We start from the raw sequence: 20,167 nt of genomic DNA, 5'->3' as shown, positions 1-20,167 counted from the left end.
TGAGCTGGAAAGCCTAACCTCATCCGTGCTCATCCGAGCTTCACGCAGGATTAAAAATGGACAACTGCTTTTGTTTAACACTGCTGCGTTGATGATCCCTTGGCCTTTAATAACAGTGATCAGGCTGACAGGCTCAAAATTTATTGTCTTCAACAGGTTGCTTTATATACAACATAAAATCTGAGCTGGCACAGTTCGTTATACCCATGTTTCAGTTTCTTATCCAAATGGTTTTCAGGGAATGTGCTGTCATGTTAAGCTCACTATCTTTTGCAAGTGGCTCATGCTACGCTCTGCAGGAAATCAAGCCTTGAGCATGATCTCTTTTCAGGGTATTAGTTACCAATGCCAGCAGTAATGGAATTTCTTTGTAGGCTGCAATATGCTTTTTATAAAAGACTGACCACAGCTTTTGGGAATAAGCCCCACAAAAATATGAATCGCAAAATGTTGTTACAAGGTAAAAAACCTCATTCTTACCTTCCCAAGGTTTTCTTGTTCCAGAATCATTCGTGTATACTGTTCCCTAAAGGAAAGATAAGATGATTTGATTATGATTTTCTTTGGTTCTGCGTAATAGGTCAGAAGCATGATGCAGGCATGGAAAATGATGAAAGTATTGGGAGGTTCATAAATGAGATGGAAGAGGAGGCACGAAGAAACATTTTTGTCATTGGACAACATATCCAACCCCTGGCATCAGGATCAGATCTCTCATTCTCCCACTTGTGTATTTGGGGTAAGTGATACTGGAGAAGATCTCTTACATTTTCAAAGCAGGCAAGATCTGGGGAGACCTTATAGCAGGTCCAAACCATTCTATGATTGCTGATATATGATCTAGATATATGATTCTATCCTTCCAGCTTGAAGACAACAGTAGGATTGTTCAGGTAAGATATACTCGATCCCCTTCTGATAGTGCATTTATCCCAGTGATATTCTGAGGTCAGCCAGTGGCCTCACTTCTACACGTGTCAGTTTACAAATCCACAGCCTTTAATTGCTGTGACTGTAGCGTTGGAATGAGTGGGAAAATACAGGAATGAAGGGGAATAGCATTTCACCCCAGGTGTGGGGTGCGATGGATCCGCCGCGCGTTCCTCACTTTCAGAGAGCCGCCGTCACATTTAGGTGCCTAAATATAGGGTTAGAAGCATAACTGTTGACATTCATTATTACAAACCTTGGCTGAGCACCTTTGTCTGTAACAAGTGGCTGGATCACTTTGACATATGCTAACTTGATACATGAAACCTGACAACATATTATGCAAACCATAACAGCATGATTCGGATACGTTGCTACATACTTATTTAAAAATGGGACAACAAAATTCACTGATTCACCTGAAAAACAAAAGATCGGTTGTTATATTTGGTGTGTAACAGGTACTCTTAGAGGTTGAGAGTTTGCTAGCAGAATTACAACTAACCCAGCTCATCTGAAGAGCTTTCCACATTGCTCAGGGAAGACCTTTCCCTAATCCTGATTTCCAGAAAGCAAGCTCAGTCTTCATGGCACTGGAGTGGGAAGGTTTGCTGGAGCGTGGAGAGCAGCCATGTAGAACCAAGGCATTGTGTTTCTTCTGTTCCTTCCATTTCTACCCAGTACTCCAGGCCCCTGGCCCTGCCTGCCATGCTCCCTGCAGAATGGATGTGCAAGGAATGAAGCTGGATCACTTTATGATCTCTCCCTCTCGGACAACTCTAACCAGAACAAATCAGAGTGTCCCGAGGCTGTTTAGCTGATCCCTTCCAGCTCTCACCAAAGCAGAGATGGAAAGCCAGGCTGCACCTTAATTCCACTGGCACACAGCAGATGTTCACACGCATTTGGCCTCAAGAACACAGTTGTTATGGGTTTTTTTTTAATCAGAGTTTTCAAAGTAATCATCAGAAGATTGGATGTCTTTCCTACTAAGTTTTTCTTTACTATTTATAATGATGACTGGAAAGAATGCAACTTAATAACTTCATCAAAAAAGCCACAACTTTCTATTTTTAGAGAGGAAAATTAACTTTTCACGTTCCTCAGAAGTGACTCCACAAGGCAGAGGGTTTAGATTCAATAAAGGGGGTCAGAATTCAGACATTTTTTGTTCAATACGTTGTTAGGAAAGTGCTGTTCTATTTATGGTTCATTTTTACTCCGTTTACATTCCAGTGTCTGCTGAAAAGACACATTCTAAAAGGATGTCTAGAAAAAAATCTTATCTCATTGGAGACGTTGCAATTGGCTGTATTGAACTTTTGTTGTAAGTTGTTTAAACGCGACGGGGCTGTGACCTCTTACAGAGGGTCAGAAATGTGTGTAGTCACTGTGTGAGGCTGATTTCCCCAGCCTTGCATTAGCAAGTGAGACAGGGACAGTGGTAATGCTCCACTCGCATTCTCCTCGCCATACCTGGAATGACAGAGCTGGACTCGTGCTCGGTTCCAGCATTTGGCTTCCAGGGCTTGTCTGGGTGAGAGCTCACACTGGGGATGGTCCCTCCACAAGCACCACAGTCAGAGCAGTTCTTGCTTAGTGTCTGTGCCCAAGTGCAGACCCTCCCCTTCCCCATGAGGCCCCAAAAGGCTGGACCTGCATTTCCTCTCAGCTGCTTGGCTGAGCTGGGCTGCTCTTCATCCTGATGGATATTCACATCATCACTAAGAGTTTCCTCACAATCACTTCTCTTTTCACCCTTCTGCTTAATTTTGCTGTTTTATCATCTTTCATTAGATAAATCTTTATTTCCTACAGCCTTCCATTACTTTGTGAGATGGAATAAGAGGCTTCTTAGCCTCCATTCACATTCTATCTCCTCCTACCCTAACATCAGTAGTTCTGATTCGTTTCTTACTCTTATTTTTGCTGCATTGTTTACTATGTCATATTTAAACATTCTCACACCTCAGATCCTTGTGGAACGTCTCTGTGATGGATATTAATCTAACCCTTCACTTCCTTGAGGTCTCTGCCTCATGTTCTAGAGCAGCAGGAGATTGTGGACGCCAAAAGAGAAGCTGTGGCTGTCCCATCCCTGGCAGTGTTCAAGGCCAGGTTGGACATAGGGGCTTGGAGCAACCTGCTCTAGTGGAAGGTGTCCCTGCTCATGGCAGGAGGTTGGAACTGGGTGAGCTTTAAGGTCCCTTCAACCCAAACTAGTCTGGGATCCTATGATGAGATACAGCTCCACTGGAGCCAGTGCAAGGTGCATCAGGACAACTTCTAGTTCATGAAGGATCTGATGGAGGAAGACCTCATGTCTTCCTGAGGGAATCTCTGGAGTTTCCTCATTCAGTTTAAGACACTAATTTATTCTTCCATCTCTTTTGAGAAGTGACAGACAACTGCTGGTTCTCTCTTCCTGTTGTGATGTCAGCACACTGGCAAGTCTGAAGCTTTCAAACGGAATGCAGAATGATTCTTAATTACCTAATGGAGCAGTTCTATCTTTGCACTCAGTCATGTTTTCATATTGGTTTGTGAATGGGACAGTTTTGTGCAGCATTTTGGCACATTGTACAGAAGCCTGTGCATGAGCTGCAGCTCTGCCATGGCAGATGACACAGATCCCATGCAACAATCTGGCCCATCACTGAAATACAAATGCAGAGATCTAAGAAGAGGCCTTCATCAAGGAATTATAATGCTGTGGCTGTTCCAAGCCTAAATGATAAAGCAAACTATAGGAACACTGGTTGATGCAGACTGTGAGATGGAGGGGTACGAGGCAGAGCTGATGCCCCCTGAACAAACATATTCAGCATTCAATATAGGGTAAAAAAACATCTGAGACATGGTAACATTTAGACTTCTTAGCACAGATAATTAATCCAGAAAACATTTCAATCTTTGGCAGGACTGCACCATTTAAAATAGAAAATGACATGGAAAAAAAGATCAGCAGCTCAGTTCATAACCTTTTGTGCTTCTCTCCCTACCAGGCAAAGGAAAGGGGTCCTGAAAAGCCTCACAGGATGAAGCAAGTGTCTTCAATGGAGTAAATTAGATTGAACGCAAAGATGAAGGTGAGTGTGACAGTGCAGAACAGTATTCATTCTACTTCCAATCAGAACTACAAATAGGAGCAAAACAAAATCCATTTATGATGTATATACACTGTCCTCCACTCTTGTACCAGAGCTGGTGACAGCTCTTATACTGGAAAGACAAGTAGAAGATTTGCAAGAAATGGCCAAAACCTGAGAGGAGCATATGGTGGCTCTCCAAGAGGTGGTAGACCTTCTCCTCCTGCACGCGGGAGCCTTGGGGGGGGAACTTGGCAGAGGCATCATGTGTGGTAGAGCCACACTTCCTGCAGGGCTTCTCTGAGCTTGTGCCAACAGAGGCTGCAAGTTAAAACCACTATCTGGGGCCTATAATCTCCAGCAGGAAGGGAAAATCTTTTGGTATGTCTGAGAGAACTCCTAGGTTTACAGCAGCATATACTGGAATTCGAGATGCTTATTTTTAGATTATTATAGTGTTTCTAAATTTGTCAAGTGAACTCCTCCAGTTCAAATGCCAGTGAGAAAATTCCAAACTTCAACCTTAGTTTATGAATATCCTGCAAGTTAACACAAAGGAAACGCATTAATGCACTCACCGAATCGCCTTTCGCCTCTCCTGTGGGTCTGGGGAGACATAGGCCTTCATTTCTTCTTTAGCACGCTGCAGCTGTATTTCTAGATTCTACAAAGAAAGAGGTAATTAAACATATATATATTACAATTGTTATTTCATTTCACGATGAATAATTTGGACCCTCTTGTGATCTTACCCTTTTCATGCAGTTAATGTAATGGTAGTTGCTTTCTTCCTGAACACACTCCTCAAGAAGTCCTTTCACTTCCTGTGGTACAAGAATAAGATTTCAAAGCAGATCAAAACTGAAGTCCACAGGAGATGCCCTGTGTTGCCCTATAAAGCATAAGAGACTGGAATAGAAACAGGCATAATACTGAATTGATAAATTCTCAGATGTTTATATAATTTGGGCTTTCCAAAAGTCTCTTTTGAAGTCAAAGACAATAGATTTGCAGTTTTGGTCACAGTTAGAGATGCTAAATGACTGTTAATGGGTGTTTATTAATATGACTGACTTCCAACAGACACCTCAAGTGCTGCCAAGACTCTTGTTCCTAAGCACATAAGCACATCATAAGTGCTAAATACAGTTGTGAATAACCATTTCCTGGTACTCATCTGCAAAATGTGTGTTAGAAGCTACAGATATGTTAATAGTACCAATAATTACATCGGGGAGTATGGAGGCAGTGGGTTAGTCCCATCTCTAAATGGTCTATACAAAACCACCCCAATAATCCAAAGGGAATTCTTGTACCCCAGGTCACACAGTTTGTCAACTCCAAAGCTGATTTTTGGACCATCAGCTGGAAAATGGAATTCTGCTGTTCAGCTGCAAGGGTTTGCTGACACTCATGTCCAGCTTAATCAGGGGATGTGATTGTCATCACGTGTTAGAAAATGACCAAGATTTGTCTGCAAGAAAAAAAAGCCTTGATTGCTATTGTAAAATAGTTCTTATGGAAGGTCTGCTTCATAGTAGGTTCATCTGTGGATTCTTTTATTTTGCTGGATTAAGCCATAAAAAGGTACTTTTAGTGCAAGAAAAGAATTACCTTTATGTCCACCCACACTTTAAATGTACACCTTTTTTATTATGACAGCTATTCCGTACGTGGGCAAGGCCTTGAAAAACCAAGTCCAGGCTAAATTCACAGAGGGGATCTAGTGAGGTAAAGCAGATTCATATAAACATATGAATACTTTCCCCACATTAAAGGACTGCATTGATTTAAGTACCTCCCTTCCTAGAAGTGCTACAGCACAAGTATTTTATGGTCAAATTCCTTCCCAACAGACACTATCTAGGCCAGCAGGATTTCTGGGGGATGTACCTTGCTAATCAAAGCTGGACGTTGGTGGATGGACTGAAGTACCACCAAGTTATTGGTTGCTGGAGATGTGTGAGACTGTATCCAGTCCACAGCAGCTTCAGGCATGATTTGTGTAGTTGTGGCTCACCACTGAGTCATTTCCACCTGAGGTGGATTTGTGTTTTCCATACCCAGAGGGAAGCAGGGAAAATATTGTACCAGAGAGAATAACAGGTTGCACAGTGTTTATGAACATGCATGAGCAAGCCAGCACCTTACCTGTTCCAGCGCAGAGCGATTGCTCTCTAACCCTGCTGCACAACTGTTGTATTGGATTTTCTTTTCATCACATTCTTGAGTTAATTCCTTATGTAAAAAGGGGCAAAAGGAGACATAAATGAACTCTTCAATTGACTGACATGTGACATTCAGGCAGACGGTGCTGCTCTCAGTCTCACACATCACCCTCAGCTGCTGGCACACTGGCAGACGCTTACATAAACCCAGCAGGCATATGGGTGTTATTACACAGGGGGAAGCCACAAGGCTCCACATGCATATTGGAAGCTCAGCTGAAGACATCACAACAGGGCACATCTCCTCTTCACAGCCACAGCTTTGATGTGCTTGGTTAGTAAGCAGTGTTTGCAAGAAGAAAGGCAAAATAATCATAGAGATAGAGATTAAGAAAGGATTAGTTAATTTGCTACCTATGAAAAACCAGCTTTCTAGTTGTACACAACAAGCTTTCACTGGATTTCATTTGCTGACACTTTTAATAGCACCATTAAGAGGAATTTTTCTGGAAATTCAGTCGACAGAACTGGATTGCTCTATTTACTTCTACAGCAAGGAGCCAACTTACAGCAGCTGTGGCCCTGAATGACTTCTAATTTTTCAGCTCCCTAAAATGTTGAAAACAAATGGATAAATCTGTCATTCCTACAGACTAATATAGGACTTAGATCAATGTATTCAACTATTTGGATGAGGGATTTGCAATCCATTTCAAAAGGGGAGGGTTAGTTGAGATCATTAGCTCAGAGATGCAGAAAAAGCTTTGAAACCAATTGGAAAACTCACTTTGCTACAGTTTTGAACCATGATTTTTAAATGTTCTCCTGGTGCAGTGTTTTGAATTGCTCTAAGGGACAACATTTTCAGCTTAACTTTGTGCCTGCACTGTCAGCTTTTATGAATCCCAGTCTTTAGCATGTTGCCTGTTGCAAATCACTGCTGACCCATTCTGCTGTTTCCAGCTTGTCTTTGGAGTTGCTTATGTTCTTGTACAGCACTACAGAGATCCATAAACGACACTTATTTGGGATTCTGATTTTATTTACTTAGCATGAGAGAAGTGCTTCTACTAACCTGGCATTTTTGACGCAACTGCCTCAGTTCTCTGATAACAGGAGCTAGGCTTGCCTTCTTCTCTGCCACCATGCTGTTCAGTTTTTTAACCTGAGAGAGCAACAAAATAATATACATTAACACTATGATACTAATAGTACATTTACATAATAAGGAATGTGAAAAGAAAGAGAAGTAACCCAAAATATATAAAGTGTGTGATGAAGCTTGAACTATATAGAAGTTCAGGCCTAATTAACCAAGGAAAAGAGCCCATCTTGCAGTGGGGTCATTACCACAAACAAGACTAATTCTGCTTCCATTGTTTCAAGTGAGAACATCACAGAGAAGCCCAGGAGACACCCCATGTGCCAGACACCTGGAGAGCTTAAGGAGTAGGGGAAATTGAAGGAGTTGCATAGAGGTGGACCAAGAGAAAGGAAAAAATCCTTAAGGAAACAGACAAAAAAAGCTCTGCATAAGTTAAATAACGTTTGAAAATGCTAAAACAGAGTCACTTTAAATGATTTATACTGAAGAGTCAAATTCGAGCCAGCTTTCTATTTGAGAGTCATTCTGTTTTAATTATACCACTTCATTTTAAAAGCACCCTAATGATTTCAAAGAATGTCATTTTGCTTTTTGCTCTTTTGCCATATTTTCAAATTAGAAATTCAAGTTCTGTCTTGCTTCTATGGCTATGTGGGAAGTTAAATTAAAACATGACAGAACTAAGGGCAATTGAAAATTGGGCTACAGAGAAAAACCCAACGGATTTAGCTCTTAAACTTGAGTTTATATGTTTATATGCTGAGGAACCAGATACCCAAATTGAGGAAATACAATAGCTTAAGCCAAAACTCACCATTTCAGACATGTTATCTAGTGTCCGGCCTTTCATTTCATCCATTTCACTCTTTACTGCAGATACTCTCTCCAGCTCCTCCTGGGTGTAACTGTATCCAGAAATGCCTTTCTTGTCTTCGATAGCTTGCTGCAGACACAAAAAGTACACATGGAATGTGAGTCCATCAAGTAACATGGCAAATTCCTTCAGAGAGCCAAAATACTGTAAGAAATGGGAAAAGGTAAGTACTGTAATCAGTTTATTTTAAAAGTGATTAATGATCTAACTGCCAGGGAAACCTTTTTATCTAGTGCCTGTACAGTAGGATAGTAACAACTATCCTAACACTATTTGATCACCTAATGCCCAATGAAATGAACCACAAGGTCAAGTGGGCTTTAGGTCAGGCTCTGAAGCTCAGTGTGTAAAATGCAGCTGCTTAATCTGAAGATGTAGCAAAACTAATTATTGGAGTCATTACAGTAACACTAATACCATCTTACTAGCAAAGCCTAGCACTACATCACCTAAGCTTTACATTTAATTGTATGTTGATGTAATGCTCTTTAGCGACGCTTGCTCATTATTTTCTGCAATTTTCAGCAAAGTGTTGATTTATGCATCCACAATTTGTTAAAAAGCAAAACATGCCTTCTAAAAAGTGCCACATATCTCTGAACTCCAAGTCCATTATCCTTAAAAACCTTTCACAACCATCTGCTTAAGAAAAGATTTGTCTCTTTTCAGACTTTTAATAGCAGTGTGTAATTTGACAAGGTGTTATGCCCAGGGCTAGAAGGAGGAGATTTGATTCTATGGGGAAAGAGTGCTCACTAGTCATCTGGTGGGAAGAACTTTAGGGAGTCAAAGCTCTGTAGTTTTACTAAGAGGTAGTTTAGGGAAGGTCAGACCTAAATGAGAATGCACTGGTGACCACGTGCAGCCACTTCAGAGAAAGACACTGTCTCTGCTGTGATCTCCCTGTGAGATGACTGGTGTGCTGCTAATAAATACTTCATCAGTGTTTATTCCCCTTCCTTCCAGTGGGTAGCAATCATGAGAACAAGCTCTGGTCCTACAGCAGTAGGGGCTTCTTTCTACCCAGGTAGCAGTTCTGGTCTTACTTTTGATTAAACAATGAATGCTATTGAAATAGCATGACATCATCCACTGCATCTCTGCAAGTATCTCTCCAGAGCCTAGCCCATGTATTTTCACACTTTCCATTTTCTTTTAATAAGGCAAATACTTCTATGTTTCAAGATGCAAAATACGTACATATAACAAACAGGACAAAAGAGAAATCAAACTGAAGTATTTGATAACAAGAATACTGGTACGGGAAGAAAACACTACAGCAGTGGCATTGCATTTGGGATGCATGTATATTCCCTGAATGCTTACAGTTGTGCATAGCAGAAATCCTTCTCCTGCTGTTCTGGCTAGAAAAAGCACTCATCCAGTTTTACATGTTTCACTGACTGTGAAATGCATTTTCTTCTAAATATTCTGGGGTTAGAATGTTTCCTTCCTGCCTGCTCTGCTTTTAAATACTATTCTGATATATTTTGCAGCAGTAACTTGAATCCTATTTGCTGTTGGTCATTTTCAAAGCCCTTACTATGTATGTGGATACCAGAAACTAATTTAAGAATCCAGCCTTGCTTTAACTGGCTTTAGTGAAGATCTACCATTGACTTGAAAAAGCAGGGTCAAGCCCCTCAGCCTAAAAAGAAACTGCAGGACAGTCGTGACTGCCTGTAAGAAACAGTTGCTCAACATAAAGTACAGCAGCTTCACATAGTCAACAGACAGAAATAAACTTTATACCCTAATGACTCTTTTGCTAATGCCAGCAGGAGACCTGAGGACGATGCACATTAGAATCTAACAGAACAACATCCATCTTATTAGAGAGCTGTTCGCAGGGAAGGAAGGGTGCTGGACTGTGGGAGCAGTAAATGCCTGTATTACCAACTGCTGCTGAATAGCCTCGTGGCGCTGTTTGAGAAGTTCTTCTGTCCTCTGGAGGATGCCATACTCAGCTGTAATTTCTGCTACTTCCAGTCGCTTCTTCTTATAAAACGTGCTCTTGCTCCGGAGCTTATTAACATACTGTTTCAACTGGGAAGAGAGAGACAGAAATATCATTTGACTTAAAGCAAAACAGAGCCTTATCGCAGAGTGCTGCTATATAAAATAGAATTATCCTATCTGGACTGCATAGTGAAGTGTTTAGAACAGAGACTGGAATTCAGGATTCCCAGGGTCCATTTATTTTCAGCTCTGCATTTGGTCACTGAGGGAGATGAACGAAACCAGCTCTACTGCTTTCTGTGTCCCAGCTCACCCATTTGCAATAGCAAGATCCCTCCGTTCCGCTCATCACCGTTTGACAGTTGGAAAAGTAATTACTCTTTGTAGAACGTTGTGAGAATCACAGATAATAAAGTTAATGTAATAGTAATTTGCACTTGTACCAATGCACCAGATGAGCAGTGCACAGCCCCAAAGAGCTCTGCAAACCAAGAAACATGATAAGAAAGTGCAGAAAAATTGGAAAAGGGCCTGGGAAAGGAAAATCTTTAAGTGGTAGTTCTCAATAGTTAGAATCTGTCGTTCTCTTTCCTTGACTCTTGCAGACCTAAATGGTATGATTGGCTGAGTTTTTAAGAACAGGAGAAGAGCAGAGTCCTTGCACAGAAGCAGTGAAATGCACCATCTATTTCACTCAAAAGCTAGAGTAATGGAGAATTTAGAGTTTTATTAAAGACTAAGTAAAATAGCCTCACAGATCAACACCGTAGGTAACTTACACCTGAATCTGTGCGTGCTCCAGTTCTAACGCAGATGAAGTATCAGGCGTTGAAACAAATATGCACTATTTTTCTTTGCCTTAATGTTTTCCATCTGTCAAACAGGCCTAGCTCTTCTAGTTTACATGAGAGCTACGAGACAAATGATAGTCACAACTAAAAATTGTTTTAGATCCAGATCCAGAGATGGAAAGTAAATAAATTTATTAAAGTAAATGATGTAAGAACAGGCTTCAGAATGTTCCTCGATGAGGAGGGGTTCCATGTGTGCAGTGTGAGCATAGAACAGGCAGCCCCATGGAGAAAACAGGACTCCCACTACCACTGATACAAGTTTAAAAGTCAAACATAAAGGAACTTTGCGTTTGAAATTTACATTAATTTTTCTTTTTGCAGAATTATACCTCTCCTTTCCAAAGACTAAATCCAAAAAACTGGTGTGACCACAGCCTAAGAACCCCCAGAGTAACTGTATGTTCTATAAAAAGTGTCCTGGGCACAATGCCCAAAATGAAATCAACCCTGTTCATCTGCCATCCTGTGCGATATCTAGGCCAAAGCTGCTTCTCTCTTGCTATGCTCCAGAACTATTTTTAAAGCCAAAAGCTATAAACGTTTTTGGTGAAAGAACAAACCCACAAATTACTCAATGTGCTCTATGCAGATTGGACTATGCGTGGCTTTGGAACACCGGTTTACATTGTGTGTACTACCTAGGACAAGGGTAGACAAGGTCACCTAAGCCACAGCACTGCACAGCGGAGGCAGCCCTCTTACTGTCAGCCTGCCTTTGTTAGATTATTGGCACCCTGAATAAAGTATTACCAGAATTAATTCTTTTTCACAGCAATTCTGTTTCATATCCTTTTAGTTAATACAAAAGGCTTTTTTTTTTTAATTGCTCAGACAATACCAAGGTTTCTGTGATTTTCAAGAGAGTCCAAAAGTATAAATACAACCTCTCCAACTAGCTGAGGAAAAATCAAGTGAAGCACAGTCTTGATTGAGTAGTTCCTGAGATATTTCATTTGACCAGTGGAATATAGTAAAGAATGATGTAAAAGATTAAACTTACTTAATACGTGACCACATTCAGCTATCAAATCTCAATGGTTTTCTGTTGGTTTAGCCCAGGATGAAAAGCCAACTATTATTCTCTTCACTTCTATAGCTACTTTTAAGGTCTTGAAAATAGCTCGAGTGGGAGGTTGAGTATTTGCATATTCAATATTCAAAGCATAATGTATTTTACAATGGAAGTCAAAAGATTTTGTTGATTAAAGAACTGATTCTACCAATGTTCTATTATTAGTTGATTAAGTTAGGACTATATCATTAAAATTTCATCCAAAATGAACTACAAGTTGCTCACATTGACAAGCAAAACCTATTCATTTAGAGGATGCTGTCTATCTTTCAGCACAATCTCTGGCTTTTCAACAGCAAACTCAACCTCTCACATAGCTTTTATTGCAGCAAACGAGACAAAACAAGGTATAAACAACGATAATATCTGTAGTCTCCACCTCCTCCAAAGGCAGCACAGTTCAGCCCCTCAAAATCTCGCTAAGTGAAGGCTTCTTTAGATCAAGGGCAAAAATCAGAGCTGGAGTTATTGGATTTGACTCCATTTAAATCAGCAGCCTGTAGGGATCTTATGGCAAAATTGGGTTTCTTCAGCCTAAAAGCTGAGAATCATTCCATAGGTTTCCAAAAAAATAAACAGAAGCTTCTTCTAAAATATCAGTGCTTTCATCTGCGTAAGCATTACTTCTGCAGCTTTATATATTTCCTGCTCCCATCTATATGTAAATGAAAAATCAAGCCCCTAAAGTGCTATAAAACACTGTACTTTGCTGTGGCAAAAGGTCTTTGAAATAATTTGCATAGTTCCCAAAAGAATAACACTGTTCAGCCATATCACTTTACAGTTAACCAAAAGGAATCTGTTTTCCAGCAGCAGCGGCATTTTCCCATAGACCAGGTCAACTTCTTCCTGCGTAGATACTCAGCAGGCTCAACCTACAGAATTCCCAGGGATCGGCCAGTGCCTGCAGTGAGGCACCATTCAAGGCCATGTCATAGAAAGCTTTTCTTTCTCAAGCAACTTAATACAAATAGTTATTTAAGCTTCAAAGATTACATGACTGGAAAAGAACCAAATGCTGGCACCGAGTTAGCAGTTAGTGTAAATGAGGCTGGAGCCCCATGTTTGCTAGTCAGGTCAGAGCCCTCGAGATGGAAAAACTATCCAAATGAAAGCAAGGAAGGATTATGCTTTTTCACTTGGCTATTTTTATGGGTGACTGAAACAGAACAAGTGTGGAATCTAGATTATGAAACGGAGTGAATGAAAACAGGGCTTTGGTGTCTCCTACAATGCCCTGCAGCGTGCAGGTATCTCGCATCCCTGTATTATGTTCCGTTGTTATCTAAAGGATCCAGCAGCACTAGTGCTTTGTGCTTCTCCGCTTATTACAACCTGAAAGAGATTGCTGTCACCAGATGAAGTCTTATCACACTGTTGTGAAGTCATTAAGTTTTATGACAATTCTAAATACAACAAGATGGAACCACAGCTATTGAAATAGCTTCTCTGGGACCATACAGCAGGTTACCCCAGGAACAAACATAAGCATGTCAACCACATGCTTCAGTGCGTTGCTGAACTGGGATCAAAGCCCAGCTCCTCTAATGCCTGGTCTTATGCCTTCACTATAAGCCCATCATTTTGTCTCCTTAAAACTAACGTTTGCCCCTGTGAAGTTGTCACATGGTTCTTATTCCAAGATTATCCTTAAAGGAGAAAATGGATAAGCTTGTTTTCAGAAAAGAACAAATCCCAGATTAATCCTTTACTTGCGAGAAAACAGTATTTTCTGGATCACTGTATCGATTTGTGTTATAGTAATCAAAATATTCTTCATACAGAAGTCCTACAGAAAGTATTACTAAAAAAACCCCAATCTTTCTGAAATACATAATCCAAACAAGGTTCCAAATAAAGTTTTGCTAATAAAATTACTTGCATAAGCCCAGTAACTGCAGCAGATCTTAGCTGACTATCTCTATTTTTATTAAGACTTGAGGAACAGATGTTTTAATTTTCTAACTAGACCAATTAAGGGGGTACAGAGTGTCCAAAGGATTCAAATTCAGGCAGGAAAAGTTCCTGATCATAACAGATTTTCAGCATTTTTTCCTAAGAGGCTCTAAATTTAAGCAACTGTTGGCTATAGCTAATAACTCCTACATAGGAGGACAAACTTCTAGAAGATAAAGATAGGAGCAGTATTATCTCAATTTATTAAAATGAAAGTATCCCACAGCCTGCTCATTGGGCAGATCAATCAGGAAAATTCTTCATTAGCAGTAAGTAGGGTATCTCTCCTAGGAGAGCTTGCTTCTAGACAGGAAAGAAATATTAAAGTAGCCATTACTAATAATTTGGATCAATCAGAACCTTTATAATGAAAACCCATTCTTAGTTATCACTGAAATGCACAGCTCAAGAAAATGGATGATTTATTCATGCCAGTGGGTGCTGAACGAGCATCCAGTTCAGTACAGATTCGTCTGAATCACTGCATACATTTGGCTTAAATGATGGTTAACTTCTTACAGCAAAAAGCTTCTGGCTTCCCTAAGAACCCTACAGATTTGCCACTGTTGTTCTCATACCCTGATTACCAGCTACTCTCCTATTTTCATGTGGAAGGAGCCTTTGATAAACAGGAATATTACTGGACCTAGAACTTTCGTGAAAAGAGGAAGATAGCAAATGGATAGGATAACATGCCCTGGCTCCTGGCTTAAAGTGCTTAACATTCAAGGTGAGAGCTCTTTTATAGCTACTTTCTTAAAAACCCACCCACCTAATTTGGAGCCTGGTAACTCTTTCAGGTGGATTCAAACAGACCTGACAGTTTGAGAGGCACAGTGACAAGATCTATGGTCCAAGACCGCCTGTTTTCTCTGTTTGCAAAGTGAAACCCTTTTTAGATTGCTTTACCAGGAGGCAGGTAGGCACGGATGAAAAAATTAAACTCCTTATGTAAATGAATGTGCAAACCTCACATATCTTAACAACCTGATAGGATTTTCCATGCTGCACTCTCAAAAGCATATTCATTTCAACTACTGTAGCGAAGCACCGCGGTGGCACTGCTGTTCTGATGCCTTGGGAAAGTCTAGGTCCTTGGGGCCCTATGCTGAGCTCTGAAAAGCACAATGCATTGTGTAAAGAGCTAAAAATACCCCAGCTTTACCTAGGATCACTTGTAATTGAACCATCTAGCCTTCTAAGTGTCAACATTTGATTCCCTAATTTTCAGGATCTGACAGCTGCAGTGAGGAACCTGCCAACTCTACCCCATGCTCATTGTGCTTTGTTTGAAGTGCTTAAAAAGATTCTGTAATCCCTGAAACAGACAATTTATTCCTGCTTTTTTTGTGTTTGATGTAAATGAATTGGTTGTTCCCTGCTGTTTCCTCTAAGTTCTATCTAGGTGTACAGCCTCTCAAATGCTGTAACATTCCTTTTTACAATTACAGAATAAAGGAGAACACCAGCACCAGAAAACACGAGCCAGGATTGACCTTTTGGTGAATGAAGTGCTAAGAAGACCTCAAGTGGAGATCCAAATACTGGTATGGGAGCACAAGCTGGGAAGGCACCGTTTCTTTGATTGCCAAGTCTTGTGAGTGCCATGATGTAAGAGGATACGGCAAAGTGAGACAGAGAGAAGATGAGAAATAACGGGTATGGGAGAAAAATAGTTCTTTGATTAAACTGTAGCATTCAGATAGGTAAAACATGGCAGGATTAAATGCCCATTTTAAACTTAAGACAGCAAAGCTATTTGTTAAAAACCTCTCTTTCTTCCTTTTTGAAACTGGAAGAACTAAGTGTAAAATGTGTGTGATTGCGACAAGAAAGCATAAGGAAGCTCTTGGTTGTCTGAGAGTACAAAGTGAAGGTTGAATGTACAACCTCCTTCTGTCCCCATCAAACACGTGTATTGCAGCAGTGACTCACCACTACATTAATCAAGATTTCCTTCAGTATTGGCTCAAAGCTGGAGTAACAAAGCACTGAACCAGAAAACACAAATCTAAAGGCATAACATACCAGAAATGAACCTATAGCAAAAGGTTGTCTGGTGAACTGATGAGAGAGAACCTGTTCACTTCACTTTTGCTTCCCTGCCAACTTATTTGTCTCATTTATCAGTCCTGTCTTCTCACAACCTAGGCTGAAGCAGGACTGTATCTGTAATGTGCATTTGCAATGTAATTAATGTACTTTAAGGAGATACAAAAAGTACAGTACCAAGGTCCTATGCAGCATTTTTGGCAGCAGACACTTATAAAATAATTAAATATCACTATCTCCATTTTCCAGATGAGGAAAGTGCGACCTTTGAAAAATAGGTGATCAAAATAATCAAGAATTCAAATCCTTCCCTGGTTTTTAGCCATAGGAAACACTCTTCTAAATGCATTACACTGCTGCCCGTGAGTACCTCTGCAGTTTACCTAATGAAGCCATAAACAAGATCAGGACATGACTGTATAGTAGATTGTATAGTCCTTGGGCCAATGTGCAGAAAGGAGTTTACAAACCAGGAAATGCTTCTTATGAAAAGACAAACCCTTCTTATTTTAAAGCTGATGGTTTTGCCCAAAGTGCTCAGTCATTTGTTTCTCACTCCTCAAAAATGAAGACTCGAAAGATTTAAGAAGTCAAAAGCAGAACACATTTGAACAAAAGGAATGCAGGTTATGTTCAAAACAGGTCTTTTTTCTGTCTTGAGCCTCTTCCTTGTGTCAGACACTTAAATTTTTCCTTATTAAGCCTCTTATGAGGTTCCTCCTCACGAGGTTTCCCTCCTGCCCTGTTCTTCTTGAATTTCTATGGATCAGAGTACGTTATCCTCCTCAAGAACAGGCACAACGCAAATTATTTCTGCACATGCATTATCTGTGCCTGTGCAGATAATGTAAAACATATGCTGCTGTCTTGGTAATGCATTCTTGTTGATCTATTAAACACTTCTTTCCCATCACGTCACGAAACACAGACTGTCTGCTTTCTGGCTTTATTTTTCACTTAAAAAGTTGTCAAGGACTCAAGCAACATGCCCCATGGGGTTCAAAACCTTGTAGTGGAGAGGAATCTAATGCAGTGGTCGTCTTATTATTGCTTGGAACACCATTGGAATGTGTATAGAGCATCCTGGTAAGAGAAATCAACATCTCAGTTTTTCAGTGTCTGTGCCATTACTTCCACCTGTAGTTTTCATCTTGTACAGAAGAGGAGAAAGACAAGAGGCATGAGTGAAACATGCATGGATTCCCTGTCACACAGGAAGCTCTACGTATGGATGTACACATACACATTGCCACGCTTGCTTTACTCTTTAAGACTCCAGAAAACTGATGTTTGTGGAGCGGGCATGTCCTATGGGATTAGGAAGGGAGTTCCTGCTACAAAGGGCGTTCCCTGGTATGTAAAAAAAGCACAGAAATAGACAAAAGAGAAAGAAAGCAAAGAGTGTTGCTCCTGATAAATGGCAGTGCTAATGAAGGCAATACATGAGGGCTTGAGAAGATATATGAAGTCAAAGAATGATGCAGCTAAAATACTTCTTGCTTTAGTGAGTCTTCCTGGAAGTACACTTAACAGGCTTTATCCAAAGAGAGAAAAATTACTGTCGCCAGGAAAGTCAATTCATTTTCCTGACAAACCAGTTCCCAGCTGCAGCAGCCGTATTCCCTGCAAACCTCTGAAGAAGAAAAAGCTGCTTTGTTAAGTACAGCTTCAAATATGACTTGCCTGAGCCACACTGACTGTGCTAGTCAGAGGCTGTATTGCAGATGAGCTTCAGGAGGGACTGGCAAAATTTAACTTGAAACAGGACTAACTGCATTTCTGATATTGCTGATATTATGCTTTATGATCATATATCACATAGAGAATGGATAGTAATGCAGATTTTTATTACACATCAAATAATCTATGTGATTTTTCACTTGAACTCCTAATCAATGAGTCTTGTTAACTTTTATAGTTAGTTATTTGCCATCAGGCTGTTGTGATATTGATGTTATTCTGATCCAGAGTCTGGAATGTTAAGATAGCCCAACATTAAGTCCTCATATACCTTGCAATGTATTAGGTACAGAGTGAGGAACTGAAATTAATAGTTTGAAAATAGCTGCAACTCAAGCACTGCTGCAGTATAAGTAATGGAAGGCATTTGAAAGCACTGGACAGCACCTGTATTATCTGCACTTCAAAAAACCAAGTCTTCAAATATGGTAAGTTTGAACTTTGAGCATTAAAACACCCAGAGGCCAATGCATTGCAATGCTGAGGCCATGTAGTTTGACAGGATAGTATAAAAGTGGATAGGATACTGTAGAGGCAGTTATTGCAATGTAAAGTTAAAAGGAAATTGTGAGTTAACAAAAACCGATCCATCTCTCAAAGATTTCCTCTTCCTTATATCCCATTACAGTGCATACCTCATCCCCTTTCAGAACTTCCGAGCCTTCCAACTCTTGGGCCTGGCTGGTCTTCTGCTGCATCTGCTTTTCAACGCGGGACAGCTCTTCCTTAGCAGCCTGAAGTTGTTCAGCCTTGGCTTCCTTCTTCCGGGACATTATAGATGCCTGCGTGATCATTAAAAATGCATATGGACAAGTAAAGTCAAAACTGCCTTCTTTCAGCATTAGTGAGATGTAATCCATTAAATTTCAGGCACTGCACCACTGAAACCACATTTTAACTGTCAGAAACTGTTTTTCATTAAGAAATGTGAGCATGTCTCACTGCAGAGAAAAAAGCATTGATTATTCATTAGATACAGTGGGTTAAACCGCAACTTCTCTGAAGTTGATTGCAGGCTCCCAACTTCCTCCAGTATGGCCGAGATCCCAAACACACCCTTTTTCACAGATTCATGTTGATAGATTTTACATTTTACATTTCCATTTCTTCACCTCATTTTTTCCATTTTCATTGAAGAAAAGGTAGGCATTTTAGCAGCTCCGTTTCTTCTACTTAGTCCCTTTCTGTGCATATGCAAGATGCACCAACATGGCTTAACTGGAAAGTTATCCAAGATTTCACAAATGTCATAATACAGATTTTTATAACTCCAACCTACTCCAACCTACAGAAATATGTTATCCTAACAGCAGATCTGAGCCACTAAATCTTGGCAAATAGCTGGAAGACAATGAATAAAGCAATACAGTACAGAAATAGTGCAGATTACAAATTATTCCTCTTATTTTTTTTTGAGTCTAGAAGATAGAGCATTTAAAAACCAATATTTTATACAAGACAATATTTCATAGTACTAAGATTTGACCAGAAGCTGATGGATTTTGGAACGTAAATGTACTTTAGTTCAGGACAAAAAAATGCATTTTTATCAACAGGTTAATTTCGATGCACGTCCAGGAATTTGGAGGCATATCTGGTTTCTTCATACAAAAGGGAAAACTTACACAGAAGTGAAGCAAAATACACACCAGCTTTCTCCCACTAGGTGAAAAGGACCAGCTTTACGTCTAAAAATATACCTATCAGAGTTCTGCTGGGGTAGGATCTCAGCTCTTTGCTTCATGAGGTATCTGCAGTGACAAACTGTGGAACGATATATCCGATCATTGTGTGAAACAGAAGCCAGTCCCTCACAGAACAAAGCAAAGACCACCACATGCTTCCAACTCACAGCAGCAACCTCAACTGCTGCAGTGGTTCCTCCACCGAACACAATTACATGCCGAGCCCCCTGGTCCTGCTACCAGCACATTATGTAGCAGCTTTTCTTTCAGGAGGAAGAGCATCTCTTACAAAACAAAATGGTGCATTTCATATTGCATATGGGACTGAACTGCAGGATGCATTTTATCACTATTTTTTTTCCTCCCACTCATCCATTTTACTTAAGCCTTTTTATTTTGTAAACCAGCACCATAAGCATCATCATGAAAGTCTTCAATAAAATTAGCAGTGGTACAGGCTGCCTGGAAAAGAAACCACATTTCTGTGTAAGCTCTGAAAAATCTCAGGGTTCATAAATCCTTTTTAGAACTTGTGAATTTACTCAGACTAGAGCAGACAGCCTATTTTATAGAAAGACTATTTTATAGCCTCGGGATGAAAAAAAAGAAATCAAAGGATACCTTCTTAATAGATGCAACAGGAAAAATAGCATGTGGTCTAACACGAGCAGTGGGTATAACTG

At 40.2% G+C, this 20,167-nt stretch overlaps 1 protein-coding gene across 6 annotated transcripts in view; it reads right to left on the bottom strand.

Annotated features, from left to right (window-relative positions):
• The window catches only part of IFT81 (intraflagellar transport 81), a 47,322-nt gene that overhangs the window by 8,165 nt on the left and 18,990 nt on the right, over nt 1-20,167 (bottom strand). For 5 of the 6 annotated variants that reach the window (XR_003993778.1, XR_003993780.1, XR_003993779.1 and 2 more), the window contains exons 10-17: nt 18,435-18,581; nt 10,063-10,212; nt 8,107-8,235; nt 7,263-7,352; nt 6,171-6,257; nt 4,772-4,843; nt 4,598-4,683; nt 481-526 (exon numbers count right to left, since the gene is read on the bottom strand). Coding sequence is in view for 1 of the 6 variants with exons in the window: in XM_030501669.1 (XP_030357529.1) it covers nt 481-526; nt 4,598-4,683; nt 4,772-4,843; nt 6,171-6,257; nt 7,263-7,352; nt 8,107-8,235; nt 10,063-10,212; nt 18,435-18,581 (807 nt within the window). In the remaining 5 variants the exon portion in view is untranslated. Of the gene's footprint in view, nt 1-480; nt 527-4,597; nt 4,684-4,771; nt 4,844-5,335; nt 5,494-6,170; nt 6,258-7,262; nt 7,353-8,106; nt 8,236-10,062; nt 10,213-18,434; nt 18,582-20,167 lie in introns of those variants that run through there. The other variant, XR_003993782.1, reaches the window with a different exon arrangement.

This window comes from Strigops habroptila, chromosome 11, assembly GCF_004027225.2.
Source record: "Strigops habroptila isolate Jane chromosome 11, bStrHab1.2.pri, whole genome shotgun sequence".
Classification (NCBI taxonomy): domain Eukaryota; kingdom Metazoa; phylum Chordata; class Aves; order Psittaciformes; family Psittacidae; genus Strigops; species Strigops habroptila.
The sequence above is the reverse complement of the archived record's forward strand: the minus strand, read 5'-3'. Positions and strand labels throughout refer to the sequence as shown.